The 21,631-nt window shown below is 39.2% G+C and overlaps 1 protein-coding gene across 11 annotated transcripts in view; it reads left to right on the top strand.

Moving 5' to 3' along the window:
* The window catches only part of SIK3 (SIK family kinase 3), a 269,595-nt gene that overhangs the window by 192,483 nt on the left and 55,481 nt on the right, over positions 1 to 21,631 (top strand). For all 11 annotated transcript variants that reach the window (XM_058446635.1, XM_032167483.2, XM_032167481.2 and 8 more), the window contains 2 exons: positions 18,797 to 18,921; positions 19,712 to 19,835. In XM_058446635.1, coding sequence (XP_058302618.1) covers positions 18,797 to 18,921; positions 19,712 to 19,835 — 249 coding nt within the window. The remainder of the gene's footprint in view (positions 1 to 18,796; positions 18,922 to 19,711; positions 19,836 to 21,631) is intronic.

Below are 21,631 nucleotides of genomic sequence, written 5' to 3'. Positions count from 1 at the left end.
GGAGGCCAAGGCGGGAGGATCCCTTGAAACTAGCCTGGGCAACATAGTAAGACCCTGTCTCTATCCCACCGCCTGCCCCCCTGCCCCATCAAAAAGAAAAAATATACACACACACACACACACACGGCTTCCTACTAAACATGATATTATCAATTTTAAATACTTTTTCTTGCATAATTGAAATAGTGTGGGTTACTTGTACAATGGGATAATATGAATTTGTCTTAAAATTCATAGTGAACTTTTAATTTTTAATGTACTAATGTAAAATAAAATGTCTTTTAGCTAAAGTCACTTCTGTATCATAAATCATACAAAAATGACAAAATTATTTTTAAAATTTCTTTCCTGGGAGGTTTTTAAGATAATACATTCCTTTGAAAGGAGTTTGTGGGTCAGAAAAGCTGGAAAATAAAAAGGTAACTGTACTGATTTCTTTACATTCTAATCCAGGTATACCATGGTTTTCTTGATCAGATTGAGAGAGTCTCTGAACTGTTGATAGAACCTTCTTCAGGAAAGCCCCATTTCTCTAGAATATACCAATTGCCCCTCTGGAACTTTTCCTTAAAACTCATCCAGTGTTTATAATTATATAGTTACATGTGTGCTTGTTTCATGTGTATCTCCCCAACTGGACTAATCTGCTACATGAGGGCAGGGACCATGTCTGTCTTGTTCACCTTGTACTGAGAATACATTTGTGGTCCATCAAAAAATTGAGGAGGCAGGCCGGGCATAGTGGCTCACACTTGTAATCCCAGCACTTTGGGAGGCCCAGGTGGGCGGATCACCTGAGGTCAGCAGTTCGAGACCAGCCTGGCCAACATTGTGAAACCTTGTCTCTACTAAAAATACAAAAATCAGCCAGGTGTGGTGGCACATGCCTGTAGTCCCAGCTACTTGGGAGGCTGAAACAGGAGAATTGCTTGAACCCAGGAGGTGGAGGCTGCAGTGACCCAAGATGGTGGCACTGCACTCTAGCCTGGGCGACAGAGTGAGACTCCATCTCAAAAAAAAAAAAAAAAAAAAATTGAGAAGGTGAGTACTTTATTCCTATTATCATATTTTCACATTACCTTTCAGTTGGGTTACTTTTCAGATGTCTGCTCTCATTTGAAGTTTTTTTTTTTCTATTTAGCTTTGATCTAAGATCGTATTTTGTTACCTACTCTTAATTTCTAGGCAACACCTTAGAGCTTCTTAAGTGACAGTCCTATCTTCTTTTCTCTAAAAGTAGGCTTCTGCTTATCAGACCATATGTCTTAGTTTTTAATTTGGAAAATGGTTTTTGTTTTGTTTTTTTGTTTGTTTGTGGTTTTTTGTTTGTTTCTTTTTTTGAGACAGAGTCTCAGTGTGTCACCCAGGCTGGAGTACAGTGGCCTGATCTCTGCCCACTGCAACCACTGCCTCCTGGGTTCAAGTGATTCAAGAAAATTTAAGGAAACACTGATTCATCATGTTCTATAAAAGGCACACTAAAATTTTGTATACCATGCTCACCTATCATTATTAGAAACTTACCTGATTAAATGATTAAGCTTTTATTGTCCTTATTGATATTCTTTGAAATCATGACTATGATATACTCATTAATGTTTTTAAGAATTCCAGTGAGTACTGTTTGCATGTGTTGTAGAAAGTGTCTCATTATAATCCTTTCCTTTATACATCTAGTCAGTACTAAGTTTGATGCAAAGATCCTATATTGAGGAGGTGTTTGGGGATTTATATGAGAAGGGTTAGATGTTGCTATCTAGAATAAATAGAGTGGAGAAGATTGGTTTATTGCCTCATTTAAAATAGCTGAGTTCAGCTATCGTACCTGCTAAGGTGTTTGGGGATAAAAATACATGAGTCACTCACTGGAAATGCCAATATAATGCTGATCCAAATCTCCCCCCAAATAAGATGATTACTTGATTCTTTTTTTTCCTTGAAGGAATTTTCTCTTGTGTATATATGCTAAGGCTGTGAGTCGGGAGTTTTTGGCATTACTTCTCTATTAGCTCCTAGTGAGGAAGTTCAGCCAGGGGTTGAAGTGATTACTAAATCCTGAGGACTTCCCAAGATCTGTTTTTAAGAGTGAACTAATATTGTGACTTCTGAGAACTTTGAAACTCATCCTTTGTCACTACCACAATTCTGAGATCCACACACTTGACTTTTGTTTTGTTCAATTTCAAATAAAGCCTTTAGGTCATATGGTTTGGCCAGTGACATTATATAGGAAAAGCAGATTTAATTCCTTATTAGCGTCATGTTCCATTTTAATAGTCAGTAGAACATTCTAAATCCTATTTATATACTGTTCTTACACCAGTCTTGATCTTTGGTTCTTTGAGTCATTTCTAGCAGCAACATTTCTAATTATTAGAAATTTCTAATAATTGGAAATTAATCAAGGACCTAATTATTTCTGTCTTCATCTTTGGGTCTCTAATTGCAAATGCAGTATTGGGATTGTGAATCCTCAGAAGCTTTTAGCTTTGAAAACATGAAGGATCTTGTCACAGTGATTTTTGGTGAGGTTGTTCATTTAGGATAAGTAAATACCTTCCCACTTCACTTTTTCCCCTCTGCTCCCCGCTTCCAAGCTGTTTACTTATACAGCAAGGAAGTGAAGCACAAGTTACCCTTGGAAAGCAGGGTTGGCCGTCGCTCAAAGCTGTACTGTATTGCCTTAGGAGACACTGGGAACACTAGTACTGGCTGGAAAGTTGTGCCTAATCTGTTTACATCTGCTTTGGATTGTTCTTTGGTTAGCCAAAAAAGAAGTCAAGTTCAGTGCTCTAAAGTGGTAGACCAAATAAGACAATTTCCTGTTGCAGTTGCCCTGATTTATAAATTAATGCCACCCGTTTTGCTCTTTTCCCTTACCACATACACATACTCAGTTGATGATATACTTATTTTTAGGGATATCAGTTATTACTGCCTTATATATCCCCAGGCTCCTGATCTCACCTCCAACAAAGAATTCCAAGTCTCAAAACTGATAGTAAGCTCTGGTATTTAAGCCGTCCTAGAAGACAGTCATATGGTTCAAATTAAAGTCTCCTGCTCTGTATTAAGAGAAAGGGATTTAAGTTGCCATTTCAGCCTGCGGACAAATGCTAACCAACTGGGGTGTTGGGGATTGGAAAGCAACTTAACAAATTATATTGAGAGCCATTTGCGAGTGGAGAAATAAATGACCATGGCCACATGAAGAGACCAACTTCGCTCCACTCATATGGCTTCTGTTGTGTAGGTGTGCGTATCCATCTTAACCAGCTTCTTCTGTTTCTCCCTGTTCTTCCGTAACTCTTTAGAATATTCATCATTTTAATGTTGAATCTGTAGGTCATACATCTTTCCCATTGCCAGTAAATAAGTGGTAAGGGATATCGAGTATTGGCATCAGTACCTGAGAATTATATAAAACTAACTGTTCAGTGTTTTTGTTCTTATTGTTCAAGATGATGTCTTAAAGTCTTTATACTTAAAATAAAAATTTTAGTTATAGAATAATGTAAGCATATTATAGAAAATTTAAACAGCAACAAAACCGTTTTAAATATTCAAGCTGCAATCCCACCTCTGAAACCATTGTTAACATTTTGAATGCATTTCCTTTTGTCTTTTTACTGTGCATGTTTTTCATACTTATAATCAGTGTATATACAATTTTATAGTTCCCATGTTGCTCCATATAGTCATCATTTTTTTTTTTTTTGAGACAGAGTCTTGCTCTGTCTTTTCCAGGCTGGAGTTCAGTGCCACCATCTTGGGTCACTGCAGCCTCCGCCTCCCGGGTTCAAGCAAGTCTCCTGTCTCAGCCTCCCATGTAGCTGGGACTACAGGCATGTGCCACCACACCCAGCTAATTTTGTATTTTTAGTAGAGATCGTGTTTCACTGTGTTGACCAGGCTGGTCTCGAACTCCTGACCTCAGGTGATCCACCTGCCTCGGCCTCCCAAAGTGCTGGGATTACAGGCATGAGGCACTGCTCTTGGCCTCATCATCTTTAATGAGTGCACATCAAGCAGATGTACCATAATTTACCTGATCTACCCCATATTGTTTTTGTTTTGTTTTGTTTTAAAAGACAGGATCTTGCTCTGTCACCCAGGTTGGAGTGCAGTGGCGTGATCATGGTTCACTGCGCCTTGAGCTCCTGGGCTCCAGGGATCCTCTGGCCTCAGCCTCCCAAGTAGCTGGAACTACAGGTGTGTGCCGCTGCACCGGGCCCCATATTGTTTTATGATCTCACCAATTCTTGGTATTAGCACGATCCTCACTTTTTCTTTGGCATTTATTACAGCATTCTAAAACTTCAAAGTGTATTTACTTAACCTTTTGAACGTACACGGAATTGTTTCTTTGCCTTAAGTTTCTGTGTTTTTTTTGTTGTTGTTCTTGTTTTTCACTTATATTGAAGTTGTCGTTCTTCTGGGTTTTTTTTTTTCCTTTATATTTCACCAGCATTTGGCCTGCTAGCACTCTTCATTTTGAGCCCTGTGAACTAAACTTCAGCTTATGGTAGTCTAGTTTACTTTATGTCCTCTGGTATCCAACTAGTGGGAATGATCCCAGGCCTTGTCCCTTTCTCTTTCCCAGGCTGACTTGAGCTGGAGCAGTACAGTACTCCAGTGTTCCTTAGAGCGATACGAGCTCTGGAATGGTAAAAGAAGATAGTTGCCAAATACAAAGTGCCTGCGGTTTTGGGGAGATGATGAGGCTCTGTGTGTTTACTGGCTGCTTACCTTTGGGATTTGAATAACTTAAAGATTATGATCAGAAAAAAATAGATTCTTAAAAAAAAGTGAGGGGAGAGTTAAGATTATCTGAAAGATTACTAAAACTATGTCAACTTTCAGTTATACAGGTTTTTAAAAATATTATCTAGGTTTTTTTTTTTCTTCTTTTCTGGCTATGTTTTTTCATTTGATAGTTTACTTAAGTTGGACATATTGAAGGAAAAGAAGGAAAACCTAATTTTTTTTAGTGTTCTTCGTTAACAGCTCTTGTTAGAACTAAGGAAGCAAGTGATATTATACACAAAAATGAATTTTTAAATTAACTATGTGTAGTGTATACTAGCTTTGTCTCTCACTAATATGGGTTACTGAGAAATAGTTATTAGTGTGGGAGTAATACTAATATTTTCAATCATATGAATAATAAGCATATTACTCACACCTAATTGCCATTTTAGCATTAATGATTATACCTATCACTAAAATATTTACTCCTTCTTTAAAATTATATTTAATGATAACTGGAAACTTCATCATTGTATATATTCTTCCTAGATTACAGTTTTTCTTCATATATGAAGATTGCTATTTTCAACAAAACTTCAGTTGAGATCTCTGTCCTACCAAGTAGTTCCCAGTTCCTACACTCTGAGTTCTGATACATTCATTTCCTATTTCAAACTGTATCGCTCTTTTCTTCCCTTTCTCCCACCCTCTCTGTTCTTAGTTAATCAGTGAGTTTGTTGTAAGATATTTATTGAGTGCTTTCACTTCCTGTGAGCACTGTGCTAGGCCCTAGGAAATCAGTGGTGAGAAAAACCTCTGCCCTCAAAAGCCCTAACGATTGTGGAGCTTAGATCCCAGAGCAGTGGTTCCAAGTGGCAAGAAATAGCAATGGAGGAGGAAAAGGAGCTATTCTTGTCTCTTATCTTTCATTTATTATGAAATATTATGTTTATATACAAATTTTCTTTAAGGATCTGTGTACACGTTAGTGAATCACTAGAAGCAAACACCTGTGTAGTAATTGGCATTCAGGTCAAAAAACTAGAAAATTTCATCAGCCAGGCTGTACGTCTCATCACAACGATATCCTTCTCCCAAGAGAAAAAGAAATTTTTTGTACTTTTGTGTTAATCACTTATGTGCTCTACTTTATAGGTGTTTTTTTTTCTTTTAGTAGTTTTGCCACTGACGTAATGCATTACTCTGGAGTTTTGCTCCAAGGGATGCCGTTTATATTGAATATAATGTGTAGTGGGTCCATCCTTAAACAATAGTTTTGCTTGTTTTGAATGATACATGAATAGAATCATATTGATTATATTATTTTTTGTCTGTTTCATCCAACAGTCTGTGAGATTTATCTGTGTTGTTTGTATAGCTGTGATTTATTCATTTTTATTTCTATATAGTATTCCATGATATGAATATACCACAAGTTATTTTTCCATTGTACCTATTAAAACTATTTTAAAAGCAGAAGCCCCTATTGCTTTCAGTTTGGGGTGCTTACTAACAGCTGCAGCGAACATTCCTAAACATCCTGGTATACTCTTAAACATTAATGTGTATTCTTAAACATTTAAGAGTGTAAGCTGAGAAGTGAGATTGCTGGGTCATATGGTATGTGTTTTTAGTTTTTATTTGGTAATGCTGAACTGTTTCCAGTAGGTGTGAGAGTTCCACTTGCTCCGTGTCCTCTCCAGTGCTTGTTATTATCTACTTTTAAATTTTTTCCCATCTGGCAACTGTGTAATGATTATCTTGTTGTGGTTTTAATTTTTTATTGTTTCTCTTTAATAATGAGATTGAGTTTCTTTTTTGTGTCTCTTGGCCTTTTTTTGTCAATTGTCAGTAGTCTTTTGCTCATTTTTCTAGTGGGTTCTCTGTTGGTCTTATTGATTTATAGGAGTTTGTTTCTTTTTGATAGTCTGGATACAAGTCCTTTTTTTTTTTTTTTTTTTTAATGCTTGATTGGTTGGTTGGTTGGTTGTTGAGATAGGTTCTCACTCTGTCACCCAGGCTGCAGTGCAGTGGCATGATCACAGCTCACAGCAGTCTCGACTTCCCAGGCTCAGGCAATCCTCTTGCCTCAGCCTCCCGAGTAGCTGAGACCACAGGCATACACCACCATGCCTGGCTAATTTATGTTTAGTTTTTGTAGAGACGAGGTCTCCCTGTATTTGCCCAGGCTGGTCTTAAACTACTGAGCTCAAGCAATCCTCCTGTCTTGGCCTCCCAGAATGCTGGGATTACAGGAGTAAGCCACCACGCCCAGCCGAGTCCTTTATTTTATATGTTACAAATATCCTCCCTCACTTTGTGGTTTCTCACTTCATTCTCTTTAACGTGTGTATAAATTTTGGCATAATTCTAATGTAACCAAGTTTACCACTTTTCCTTTATGATTAGCATAGCATTTTGTTTCTTGTTTGAGAAATTCTTCCGTCCCCTGAGGCCATAAAGATACCTGCCTTTTTTTTTTTTTTTTTTTTTAAAATAAAAACGTCATAGTTTTACCTTTCACATTAGGGGCTATAATCCACCTGGAATGAATTTGGGGATAGAGTGTGAGGTTGGCAGCCTATATAATTTTTTTCCATATGAATAACCAATTGTTCCTGTGCCACTTCTTGAGAAATTTATCCTTTTCCCATTGATATACAGTGTCTACCATTCTTTTCCATGCATGTTTTTAAAAGAAACTTGACGCAGTATTCCTGAAGCATTATGTGTCTTTGGGAATTAACATAAGCAGAGCAAAGGGTGGCAGTCAATAATAAAATGAAAAACAGTAAACTGTAATAACTAAGGAATTTGCAGTTTTTTGTTTTTTTGAGACAGTGTTTTGCTCTTGTCACCCAGTCTAGAGTGCATGGTGCAATTTCGGCTCTGGTGCAACCCTCTGCCTCCTGGGTTCAAGCAATTCTCCTGCCTCAGCCTCCCAAGTAGCTGGGATTTCAGGCATCTGCCACCACACCTGGCTAATTTTTGTATTTTTAGTAGAGACGGGGTTTTGCCATGTTGGCCAGGCTGTTCTTAAACTCCTGACCTTAGGTGATCCGCCAGCCTTGGCCTCCCAAAGTTCTGGGATTACAGATGTGAGCCACTGTGCCTGGCAAATTTGCAAATTTCAATAAAAGTAATTATGGGATGTACGTGAACTTCAATATAAACACATACATGATGCTGAAAGCACAGTGTGGGCCTGGACTTTGAGGGCACTGAGAACTGGCATTATAGGCTGGATCTGGTTCATACTAATTTTTCTTTAACCTTTGTACTTGGGAATGTTACTTAACTTTTGAACCTCACGTCTCAGGCATAAAACAAAAATAATGCTCATCTCAATGAGGTAATAAATACAAGGTGCTCTAGCACAGCACTCAACAGAGGGCCCTTTGAAAAACAACTGTTTAATACTACAAAGTGCAGCACAAATAGGAAAACTGTTGCACTGGAGAGATGAGTCAAGGACAGTCCAGTTCCAAGTCTTTCTGGGATACATGGCTCCCTCTAGGGCTCTTGCCACTCACCTGCATGGCCACGACATTCGTTTCTAAGTACTCTGAATGTATTTGTATATAATTTAGGATTAGTATCTGTTATTGTCATCAATCGTGGTAAGAAATGCCCAATTTTATTCACAGCTTGACATTGTAGATAACTCTGAATGGATCTGGATTATATTTGTAGTCCATTTCTGTGATGTAGCCTGTCTTTACAACAAATAAACAAAAATTCTGAGGGGAAAATGATACCATTTCTCATTGAGAATTATTATGTCATCGTTTGTTTTCCCTCAGATCAAAGTTACATAACACTTGGATGAGATTACATGGATGCTGTAAGCCACCTTTTTCTGCTTTTCTCCTCTCTCGGCTTCCTTGTTACATTTGCCTGACTTTCTTCCTTTAGCCGCGCTTACTGTCTCCTTTTTGCTGCATCCTCTTTCTATTCTTGCACCTAGGGAATAGGAAGTACCTCTGGGTGTTTTCGAAGCCTTAATTCTCATCCTTCCCTTTTCTCTGCTTTTTCTTTCAAAAATATTTTATCCTTTTATTACTATAATTCAGTTTCTCAGAATATCTTCACTTAAATTTCTGATCACCTTCTCAAACTCAGAACATAAAGAAAAAGTAATTTTTCTTCTTCCCAAACCAACTTCTGCTTTCCTTAAGTCTGTCATCTGCTCAGACACTTCAGGGCCATATTCTCTACTTCTCCTTCTTTCTCATCCCGTATATTCTGTTTGTTATCAAGTACTGTCCACTCCTTTCAAAACATCTTTTGAATTGTTTTTTTCATTTTCACTATCTCATCTGATCACAGCCTTCAATATTCACCTCACACCTAACCTCATCTTGCTTTCTAGTTTATTTTACCACGTCACCTGCCTGCTCCAGAAGTCCTAGCAACTCCTTATTGCCTGTAAGAGTAGCTCTCAAACCTCTTCAGAAAGAACGGTGTTTTACTGGTTCCTTTATATTCACACCAAAAGCGTGAGTGACAAAAACAAATACAGATAAGTTGGACCTCATCAACATTTAAAACTTTTGTGCATCAAAGGACATCATCAAGATAATGAAAATCCACAGAATGGGAGAAAATATTTGCAAATCATGTATCTAATAAGAGATTTGTATCCAGAATATGTAAAGAACACTCACAACTCAATAATAAAAAGATAACCAATTTTAAACTGCGCAAAAGATTTGAATAGACATTTCTCCAAAGCAGATATACAAGTGGCTGAAAAGCACACGAAAAGATGCTCAACATTATTGGCCATCAGGGAAATGTAAATGAAAACCACTGTAAGATACCATTTCACATCTACTGGGATAGCTGAATTGACAATAATAAGTAATAATAATAAAGACAATAAGTGTTGGCAAAGATGTGGAGAAATTGGAAACCTTATACATTGCTGGTAGGGATGTATAATGGTACAGCCACTTTGGATAGCAGTTTGGATACTTGCTAAAAAGTTAAGCAGAGTTACCATATGACCCAGCAGTTCCACTCCTGGGTATATATCCAAGAGAAATGAAACCATATGGCCACACAGAAACTCACATAAATGTTCATAGCAGCATTATTTGTAGTCGCTGCAAAGTGGAAACAACCTGAATGTTCACCAGCTGATGAATGGATAAATAAAATGTGGAATGTCCATATCATGGATGTTATTCAGCAGTAAAATAGACTCAAGTGCTGACATAGGCAACAACATGGATAAACCTCCAAAACATTATGCTCAGCGAAAGAAGCCAGACACTAAAGCTTATATATTGTATGATTCCATTTATGTGAAATGTCCAAAATTGACAAGTCCATAGAGACAGGAAGTAGAAAGCCTAGGGTTGGGCCATTGGTGAAAGACTTGAAGGGTGTTGGGGAGTAACTCCTAATTAGTACAGGGTTTCTTTTTGGGGTGATGAAAATGTCGTAAAATTTCTTCTTTTGTCTTTTTTCACTATCTTTTCCTTACGAGGTGAAAAATGTTCTAAAACTGATTGTAGTAATGGTCGCACAACTCTGTGAATGTACTAAAAGCCACTGAGCATTACACTTTAAATGGGTGAATTGTATGGGATATGAAATATAAGAAATATGTTATGGCCAGGTGCAGTGGCTCATGCCTATAATCCCAGCACTTTGGGAGGCCGAGGTGGGAGGCTCATTTGAGCTCAGGAGTTCGAGACCAGCCTGGGCAACATAGCAAGACCCTGTCTCTATTTTATTCTATATTTTAAAATTTAAAAATTAAAAAGAAAAAAGAAATAACATTTTATGAGAAAATATTTTATGAGAGACTTATAAAAGAGACATTAAGAATATGAAGTAATATATTTCGTATTCCTTATCTCAATAATGCTGTAGAGAAAAAACAATTGAAATAAAAGCAGTAAATAAGTGGAGCATGGAGAGTGTGTCATGAGCGAAAGGTTATAATAAATTCATAATCAAATTTTTTTGTATCTGAAGTCTAATAAAATTTTTAAATGTGGAGGAAAAAAAAGGAAAGAAAAAATAGTAACGGTTCACAGGATGAAGTCCAAGGTCTTCATTCTGTCATTTGAAGCTGTATTTTATCTGGCATGATGCTACTGTGCACTCTTTATTTCTTGCCATATGCCCCTACAAACCCTTTATTGTACCCAGGGCAGTGTCTTGCTTGTCACTTGAACTTAGCAAGTTAATTCTAAGTGTTCTGCCCTTGCTCGTGCTCCCTCCTGACTGCCATTCAGAGCACCCTTTCCACCTTCCTTCATTGCCTCTCCAGATCCTGGCCGTTCAACCAAGTTCTGCTTCCTTTGAGCCTTTCCCTAGAACTATCTTTTATGCCTTTGGTTTGTTAGAAGATCTAACACATTGCTATTCCCATTGGAAGGGTTCCATAAATACATGTTACATAAAGAGTGAAGGAAATGGAGGAACTTATTTAGAGACTTGTAAAAGAGACATTAAGAATAAGAAGCTTTAGTAAATAATGAAAGATATTGTGAATTAGAGTAGTTCCAGAGCCAAAATAAGGTGAACAAGCCTATTAAATAGAAATGGTTTTCTAGGTTCAAGTTCAGATCAAACTTAAGCTCTAAAGCTTTTCTTGGCCTGGTGCAGTGGCTGTTGCTTGTAATCCCAGGACTTAGGAAGGCCTAGGCAGGAGGATTGCTTGAGCCCAGGATTTGAGACCAGCCTGGACAACATAGCAAGACCCCCATGACTACAAAAAAATTTTTTTAAATAGCTAGGCATGGTGGTGTTTGCCTGTAGTCCCAGCTACTTAGGAGGCTGAGGCAGGAAGATGGCTTGAGCCCAGGAGATAAAGCCTTCAGTGAACTATGATTGTGCCACTGCACTCCCATCTGGGAAACAGAGCGAGACTCCATCTTCAAAAAAAAAAAAAAAAAAAAAAGTTTTTCTTTACCTTTTTCTTTGGCATTTCTGACTTAAGCCATTGAGAATTCTTCCTCATTCTTTTTTACTCATTGCTTGAATTTTTGTTATGAGAATTTTCTTCCTGCAACTTGGATGATCTTTCAGTTTTTTCCAGTTGTCTATACATGTAGATAACTGAAAACAGCAAAGCTCTTAGTGATTCTGTTCCATGTCTGTCTGTTCCCCACCTCCATTTCCTACCACACACCCCAGCATTCCCCTAGTACATCACTAAACTATCAACAGAACCTAAAATAGACTAGTTTGTTTTAACTGTATTTTTTCCTTCCAGTCCTCTTAAAGTGTGCAGCAAAATGTCCCCAAAGGCAAGCAGCTAAGAGAATGAAGAGGAGGTATTCTCCCATCCCAGTTACTCAGTCCCAGAAGTATTGATTGGAAGGCACTGAATTTTCAAAATGACTTCCAGATTTAGTACATGGTAATAATTTGAGGCTTTCCCACATGGGTAATTTAAATGTTCAGAAAATAAGTTATGTTATAGCTGAATGGGCAGCAAATTAGCCAGAATTTTAACTTATAAGATGCATAGCAATAGTGAAGATTAATGTGAAATACTAGTAAAGAGCCACTGGTAGGGAAGAGAAGACAGCCATATGCTTTCAATGAAACCGTCAATTTATAATAATATGTATATTGAAAGGGGAGAGTGGATCAGATCCTGTTAGGTTTGATACGTTAAAGAAAGAATTAGGATACCGCAGGCTCAGTAACTAAAGGAATCTGCCCATAATTGGGGGGTAAAAGGTGTCTTGTAGGCAGGGAATAGCCAGATTTTGCTTGAATGTACACCTTAGAGTTGGGAGTAACAATACTTGGAATGATTATAGGAGACCTCTCGACAGGTTTCTGAGACTAGAGGATTTTGTTTGGTGCATAATAGGAGATGAGAGCAAGCCAGTAATATTTGGTTGTTGTTGAATCTTACAGAAGTCTTGCATTTGGTTATTGGGTCTAGCTGTTGAAGCCAGCTGTTTGGATGTAACGTAGTGGAAGCAGGTGCTTCTGCAGATGTGGCCCTCTCTAGTTGTCTGGCCGTAATATATCATTCATTCTCATACACTCATTTCTCATATAAAATCCTTATAACTATTAGCAGTTACAAGGCCTGCAGACATTGCTGAAGCTGGTTGCCTTTGATATTGTTTTCTTTGTAACAGTTTCCTGTTTGGTAGATAAAATAACAAGCTCACACTATTAGGTTTGTGCCTTCACCTCCCTGGCAAAGTAAAATGCTAGAAAGGTTACTAAACATTAGTGGTTCAAAATGAGAAATCTGTACATTTTATCTGCTTATAGGCAAATTTAAACTCAACTGGTTTAAATTCATTGCTTAGCCTGTTGCATGCTCCATTGAAAACACAAACAAAAAAACTCCATGATTCTTCTAGAGTTTGTTATCCAGTCATTCCAGTGCCAGAGTCCATCAGGCAGAACAGAATCATTCGCATTTCTCCTCTGCACTGTGGAGAAGAGGAAGGCTGATCATGGAAAAGGACCTGGTGAAGGTTTTTGCAAACCTAAGGATCTTCTTTCTAGATAATTCCCAGAGACATCAACTTTGCTGAATCTCAGTTGGGATTTTTAGCAACCTGTTCCCACTCTCCTAAGAAAAAATCTTAACAGTGACCAGTACGTGCAGACTTTAATTTGTAAGTGAAAGTTATGGTGTTTCAAAAGTTGTAGGTTAGTTGGTAGAGTGTTAAATGCAGTTTTGTTCATAGTCAACATTAAGTGCCCACTGTGTTAAACACTGTTAGATACTGTGAAAGAGAGAAGAATAAGGTAAGGAACTAGAGAGAGAGGGTAGATCTTTACAAGAGAGGGTGTTTTTCAGGAGCTAGAAGAATACATTATTTATGTATTCAAATAATAAAGGGAAAGAAAGTACAGAGTAGATAGGGGACATTTCTTGTAGGGGATCCAGGAGGACTTCACAGAAGAAGTATTATTTATTTCCATTAATGAATGAGAGTATTCATCTTCTCATAGATCAAGCTATAATAATTCTATTTGTGGTCCTGACTGCCACACCCCTTATGATCATTAAGTTAATTTTAGAACCTTGGGAGGGACAGCTAGGAGGCAGAGGCTCTCATTGCTGGCCAGCTGCCATTGTCAGTTTGAGAAGTCTCCAGTAGTCAGGAGGTGATGGGAGGATTGGCCCAGTGATTTTATTGCAGTTTAATTTCGTGACCCTTTCTTGAGTCTCTGCTATGTATTAGAACCACTGTGTACAGACTAGGATAAATAAAACGGTATCTCCTCCATTTACTAATTAGTGGAGGGTATAAACACACAATACAATTAAGTATAATATAAGGTGGAGGCTGGGCGCAGTGGCTCACGCCTGTAATCCCAGCACTCTGGGAGGCCGAGGTGGGCGGATCACCTGAGGTCGGGAGTTCGAGACCAGCCTGACCAACATGGAGAAACCCCGTTTCTACTAAAAATACAAAAATTAGCCAGGCATAGTGGTGCATGCCTATAATCCCAGCTACTTGGGAGGCTGAGGCAGGAGAATCGCTTGAACCTGGGAGGTGAACGTTGCGGTGAGCCAAGATCGCGCCACTGCACTCCAGCCTGGGCAACAAGAGTGAAACTCTGTCTCAAAAAATAAATAAATAAATAATATATGTGTGTGTGTGTGTGTGTGTGTGTATGGCAGAGCACTAACGGGATGTAGAGGCGTAAACAAAAGGCTGTGGAAGCACAGAGGAGGAAGCCATTGACATGGTGTTTTCTGGTGGAAATCAGTTAAGCCTCCATACAGGAAGTAATATTTGACTGGGCCTTGAAAATGAGTGATACTTTAAAGATGGAAAAGAAAGGAAAAGGCATGGTACAGAGAGGAAATAGCATATGGAAGGCATGTAAACACAGGATGTGAATAGTCTAGTGATGCTAGCATGGCCACGGATAAATTGGAAACATAGGATGGAGCTGGGCTGTGAAGGGCCTTAAATGATAGTGCTGAGATGAAGACTCTTCTGTAAGTAGAAGGGAACCAGCCTATGTTTTTGAATGAGGAGGTAACAGGATCTGGTTTGTGTAACTTTGTGCTATGAATGGATGGCTTAGGGAAAAATGAAATAGACAGGAAGTAAGCAATAGCATCAGTCAACCTAGGGATGATAAGAGTATGAACTGCAGTGGTAGAAATGGAAATAGAAAAGAGGAGGTGGATTCAAGACACAGGGAGTTGAAGCAAGTAAGAGTTTTATTACCAGCTTGAAATGGGAAACGAGGGAGAAAGGACTTGAAGATGACTCCAGTGTTTCTAGTAACACAGGTGGTGATGTCACTAATGAGGGTAGAAGCACTGAAAGTGCAGGTATGACTTTGGAAAAGGGTAGGTTTGAGGTATTTCTTCCCAAGTAAGTATTGGGGATTCATGCCAGGAACTTAAGAGTGGTACCAGGGCCAGACATATAAATTTGGGGTATTTATATCAAATGCTGGTAGAAGTGGTGAGATTAAAAGAGTTAGCCCTGAGAAAACAGAACAAGGAGAGGCAGTTAAAATCAGCAGAGCCTGCTGAAAAACACCTTCTGTAGAAGGTAGAAAGAAGGAAAGCAAATAGCAAAACGAGAGTTGTCAACAAGAGTAAAACTGGAAAAGAGAGGGACGGGTTTCAGAGAGTAGGTAGGTGCTTAACATTTTCAGATGCTGTGATTGCAGGGAGCATGGTATCCCTGGGGCATGAGGGATTTCTAGCCTGTCACATGGGTATACATACATAAATAAAAGCATTTCTACAGCAAAGACTCGTTTGGCGGGCCATCCTTGCTCATTGTCTTAGTGTAGCTCCCGAAGACGCATCCCTGCTACCTCCCATCTTCTGCCTCTTGTAGCAGTAGGAGAGGGAGAGAAGAAGGGAGGAAAACTGAAGCACAAGGAGAGTTAAAATTAAAATGTAAGCATTCTTGCTTCAGTTTGTAAATAAGTTGCATATTCTTCCCTTTGAATGAACTACTTAATTATAATAATGTCACTTTATCTAATTTTTAAATGGTCATAGATGTGTTTGTCATAAGAAGTAAAAATAACATAAAAATTCTGGGTCCAGCTGAGTAGGCTTACATGTGTTTCCTGATCCTAATGTGGTCTTAACATTATCCAGTTTCATTTGCATTCTTTTTTTTTTTTTTGGAGACAGAGTCTCGCTCTGTCGCCCAGGCTGGAGTGCAGTGGCGCCATGTTGGCTCACTGCAATCTCTGCCTCCCGGGTTCAAGCAATTGCCCTGCCTCAGCCTCCCAAGTACCTGGGACTACAGGCGCACACCACCACACCCGGCTAATTTTTTGTATTTTGGTAGAGAGGAGGTTTCACCATGTTGGTCAGGATGATCTCCTGACCTCGTGATCCGCCCACCTCGGCCTCCCAAAGTGGTGGGATTACAGGCATGAAGGCATGAAGGCATGAGCCACTGCCCCCGGCCCCATTTGCATTCTTTTTTTTTTTTTTTTTTTTTCCTTTTTTTTTTTTTTTTTTTTTTTTTTTTTTAACCTTTCATTGCCATTCTTTTTTATTATTATACTTTAGGTTTTAGGGTACATGTGCACAATGTGCAGGTTTATTACATATGTATCCATGTGCCATGTTGTTTTGCTGCACCCATTAACTCATCATTTAGCATTAGGTGTATCTTCTAATGCTGTCCCTCCCCCCTCCCCCCACCCCACAACAGTCCCCGGAATGTGATGTTCCCCTTCCTGTGTCCATGAGTTCTCATAGTTCAATTCCCACCTATGAGTGAGAACATGTGGTGTTTGGTTTTTTGTCCTTGCGATAGTTTACTGAGAATGATGTTTTCCAGTTTCATCTATGTCCCTACAAAGGACATGAACTCATCATTTTTTATGGCTGCATAGTATTCCATGGTGTATATGTGCCACATTTTCTTAATCCAGTCTATCGTTGTTGGACATTTGGGTTGGTTCCAACTCTTTGCTATTGTGAATAGTGCCGCAATAAACATACGTGTGCATGTGTCTTTATAGCAGCATGATTTATAGTCCTTTGGGTATATACCCAGTAATGGGATGGCTGGGTCAAATGGGATTTCTAGTTCTAGATCCCTGAGGAATCACCACACTGACTTCCACAATGGTTGAACTAGTTTACAGTCCCACCAACAGTGTAAAAGTGTTCCTATTTCTCCACATCCTCTCCAGCACCTGTTGTTTCCTGACTTTTTAATGATGGCCGTTCTAACTGGTGTGAGATGGTATCTCACTGTGGTTTTGATTTGCATTTCTCTGATGGCCAGTGATGATGAGCATTTTTTCATGTGTTTTTTGGCTGCATAAACGTCTTCTTTGGAGAAGTGTCTGTTCATGTCCTTTGCCCACTTTTTGATGGGGTTGTTTGTTTTTTTCTTGTAAATTTGTTTGAGTTCATTGTAGATTCTGGATATTAGCCCTTTGTCAGATGAGTAGGTTGCAAAAATTTTCTCCCATTCTGTAGGTTGCCTGTTCACTCTGATGGTAGTTTCTTTTGCTGTGCAGAAGCTCTTTAGTTTAATTAGATCCCATTTGTCAATTTTGGCTTTTGTTGCCATTGCTTGTGGTGTTTTAGACATGAAGTCCTTGCCCATGCCTATGTCCTGAATGGTATTGCCTAGGTTTTCTTGTAGGATTTTAATGGTTTTAGGTCTAACATTTAAGTCTTTAATCCATCTTGAATTAATTTTTGTATAAGGTGTAAGGAAGGGATCCAGTTTCAGCTTTCTACATATGGCTAGCCAGTTTTCCCAGCACCATTTATTAAATAGGGAATCCTTTCCCCATTTCTTGTTTTTGTCAGGTTTGTCAAAGATCAGATAGTGGTAGATATGCGGCATCATTTCTGAGGGCTCTGTTCTGTTCCATTGATCTATGTCTCTGTTGTGGTACCAGTACCATGCTGTTTTGGTTACTGTAGCCTTGTAGTATAGTTTGAAGTCAGGTAGCGTGATGCCTCCAGCTTTGTTCTTTTGGCTTAGGATTGACTTGGCGATGCGGGCTCTTTTTTGGTTCCATATGAACTTTAAAGTAGTTTTTTCCAATTCTGTGAAGAAAGTCATTGGTAGCTTGATGGGGATGGCATTGAATCTATAAATTACCTTGGGCAGTATGGCCATTTTCACGATATTGATTCTTCCAACTCATGAGCATGGAATGTTCTTCCATTTGTTTGTATCCTCTTTTATTTCATTGAGCAGTGGTTTGTAGTTCTCCTTGAAGAGGTCCTTCACATCCCTTGTAAGTTGGATTCCTAGGTATTTTATTCTCTTTGAAGCAATTGTGAATGGGAGTTCACTCATGATTTGGTTCTCTGTTTGTGATTGGTGTACAAGAATGCTTGTGATTTTTGTACATTGATTTTGTATCCTGAGACTTTGCTGAAGACAAAAACCACATGATTATCTCAATAGATGCAGAAAAGGCCTTTGACAAAATTCAACAACCGTTCATGCTAAAAACTCTCAATAAATTAGGTATTGATGGGACGTATCTCAAAATAATAAGAGCTATCTATGACAAACCCACAGCCAATATCATACTGAATGGGCAAAAACTGGAAGCATTCCCTTTGAAAACTGGCACAAGACAGGGATGCCCTCTCTCACCACTCCTATTCAACATAGTGCTGGAAGTTCTGGCCAGAGCAATCAGGCAGGAGAAGGAAATAAAGGGTATTCAATTAGGAAAAGAGGAAGTCAAATTGTCCCTGTTTGCAGATGACATGATTGTCTATCTAGAAAACCCCATCGTCTCAGCCCAAAATCTCCTTAAGCTGATTACCATTTGCATTCTTAAAGGAACAAGTACTACTTGCTTTATTCTGCCTAGGTTTACAAAGGGAGCAGTACTATTTCTGCCGACATAAACTGACCATGTTTATCTTTGTATTTCAGCTCATCTATATCTCTGTTTCACTATTATTGTTTTAAGTGTCTGACTATGTGGTTTCTAAATGTTCTCTTTTTGCATTTAATGTTCAGACTTAATGATTTGGAATCTTTAGTGACTAGAGACTAGTGTTTGCTCAGTTACAATAAAAGGTTACAGTAATATGAATTATGTCCATTTGCCTTTCTAGATTTTGGTTTCAGTAACCTCTTCACTCCTGGGCAGCTGCTGAAGACCTGGTGTGGCAGCCCTCCCTATGCTGCACCTGAACTCTTTGAAGGAAAAGAATATGATGGGCCCAAAGTGGACATCTGGGTAAGTAACTGCCTTCTATTATACCCCACGGCATTAGCTACCCTTGGTTGATGACAGCTATTCGCATTGATACATAATGATGCACATGAATTGAGATCCTGGTCACCTGTTCTTTCAAGTCCCAATTCCTGTGCAAAGCCTTTTTGTTTTTTTGAAACAGAGTCTCACTCTGTCCCCCAGGCTGGAGAGCAGCAGCATGATCTTGGCACACTGCAACCTCCACTTTCCAGGTTCAAACGATTCTCCTGCCTCAGCCTCCCAAGTAGTTGGGATTACAGGCACAAGCCACCACACTTGGCTAATTTTTTGTATTTTTAATAGAGACAGGGTTTCACCATGTTGGCCAGGCTAGACTCAAACTCCTGACCTCAGATGATCCTCCCACCTTGGCCTCCCAAAATGCTGGGATTATAGGCATGAGCCACTGCATCCGGCCTACTTGTGCAAAATCTTTCCTCCAATACTTACCTTGTGGACTGAGCCACAGATTTCAAATTTCCCCTTTGCATCTGCAAAAGAACCCCAAGGGCCAGCTTGGATGGGGGCCGTTGCCAAGAACAGAGATTATTTCTACTGTGGCCTCAGAGAATGAGTACTGAGAAAAATTCAGGATGTTACGCTAAATTAATGCCTAGAAGCAAAGAAGATTGTTAACTGTTCTAAGATGGAAGAAAAAGTTTATTCCGTAATCGTATGTATGACTCACCATCATCTGCATACACACACTACAGTGGTCTTTTTTGTTTCCCCTGATGTGATTAATTGTACATCCTGTCTGTTTGGGATGCAGAGCCTTGGAGTTGTCCTCTACGTGCTTGTGTGCGGTGCCCTGCCGTTTGATGGAAGCACACTGCAGAATCTGCGGGCCCGCGTGCTGAGTGGAAAGTTCCGCATCCCATTTTTTATGTCCACAGGTAAGGGAGTCGCTAGCACACAGCTATGAATGGGTTCATAAAAGTTAGACCCACTCAGTTATCCCACGAATTTAGTGATGGAGTATAAATGGCCCATTTACAACCTTTTTTAACTCCAGCTTGCTGACCTGATGCCTCCAGGAGGCAAGGTTCTGTAGAAACAGTATACAGGTTTTGGCATCAGAGAGCCCTACGTGGGTTTGAATCTAGGCCCTAAGTGTGTCTCAGCTTTAGTGTCCTCATCTATAAATTGGCTGAGAGTTTTGTGAGGGCTGCTATTACTGTAAGGATTAAATGAGATAATGTATGTGAAGACTCAGTAGGCCCATGGCATAGCAGTAATGCAATAAATGTTTTTGTTTCACTTCTGTCTTCCTACCCTTTTTCAGGATATTTCCACTTATTGGGTTCTCATTTGCAATGTGGTTTTAAATGCCAAGGATAAAGTAGGCTTTGCATCTGAGTCTTGCTACTGCTTCATTTCCTATTTCTGTGCTCTTTGTCCTCCAGAATCAAATTTTAAAAATTTTATTTAATGAGTGGGCAGTAAGGTAGGCAGGTCTTGGAAAAATTTAACACTGAAAATAGATACAAGATGCTCAGAATTAACAGTATTTTATCACCATTTATTTGCACATAAGAAGGGAACATTTTAGAGACAATGCAAAAAGTCATATAGTTTTGCTTGATCATCTGTTTTCATTTTAAGGAAGAACATATGTCCACTGGGTTGACAGCAAAGTAGAAGCCCGTGGTAATTGCATTTTAGAACAAAGTGGTGAACCTTGGAGTAGATTTAACTTGTCTCCTTTGAACTGATAACTTCATAGTATAGAAGATAGTGCTAAATGCTGTGAGAAAAATAAAATAGAGAAGGAGTTAGGATAGTGGTTGGTAAGTTACATGAAACCCCTTCATGGAGAAAGTGACCTTTCAGCAAATCCTGAAAGAAGGTGAGGGTGAATGCTGTGCAGTCCGAGGAAGAGCACCCCCTGCCCCCCGGCTGTTGAGGGGTCAGCGCAGAGGCCATGGGGAGGGAGCATGGCTGCATGGGAAGGAACGGGAAGGAGGCCTGCGTGCCTGGAAGGAAGGAGCGATGAGAGATGAGGAAGAGAGATGAGGTCAGAGAGGCAAGAGGGAACTTAATTTTAGGGCCTAGTTAATGTAAAGACTTTAGATTTTACTCTGACTGAAGTGTACAGGATTGGAGGGTTTTGACAGGAGTGATGTAATCTGAGTTTTGTTTTTTCCAAATTTTATGATGAAAAATTTCAAACATACAAAAAAGTTGAAAAATTTTGCAGTGACTTTTGTTTAAAAACGATCACTTTGGCTGCTATGTTGCCAGTAGGCTGAAAGGTACAAAGGCTGAAGGAGGGACATCAGTTAGGAGGAGACTTTTACAGTAGTCCAGAAAAGAGATGTTGGTGGCTGGTTCCCAGTCTGGGGTGTCGAGGTGGAGATGGTAAGAAGTGATCAGATTCAAGAGATGCTACATACCATGTGTGGCAGGCACTATTCAAAGCACTTCACAAACATTAACTCACTTCATTATTTTAACAACCCCATGAGATACATAAGATTATTGTCTCCATTTTACTGGTGATAAAACTGAAGCCAGGAGAGATTAGGCAATTTTCCCAAGATAACACCGCTACCAAGTGGCTGAAGTAGAATTTGAACCCAGGTAGTTTGGCTCCAACAACATTTAGTGTTGGATTTGATATGAAAGAAAGACTCCAGAGTTTCTATCCTGAGCAAATGGAAGGGTGGATTTACTGCCAACTGAGATTGGG

This window comes from Hylobates moloch, unplaced genomic scaffold (assembly GCF_009828535.3).
Source record: "Hylobates moloch isolate HMO894 unplaced genomic scaffold, HMol_V3 SCAFFOLD_11, whole genome shotgun sequence".
Classification (NCBI taxonomy): domain Eukaryota; kingdom Metazoa; phylum Chordata; class Mammalia; order Primates; family Hylobatidae; genus Hylobates; species Hylobates moloch.
Note: the sequence above shows the minus strand (reverse complement) of the source record. Positions and strands in the feature narration are given on the sequence as shown.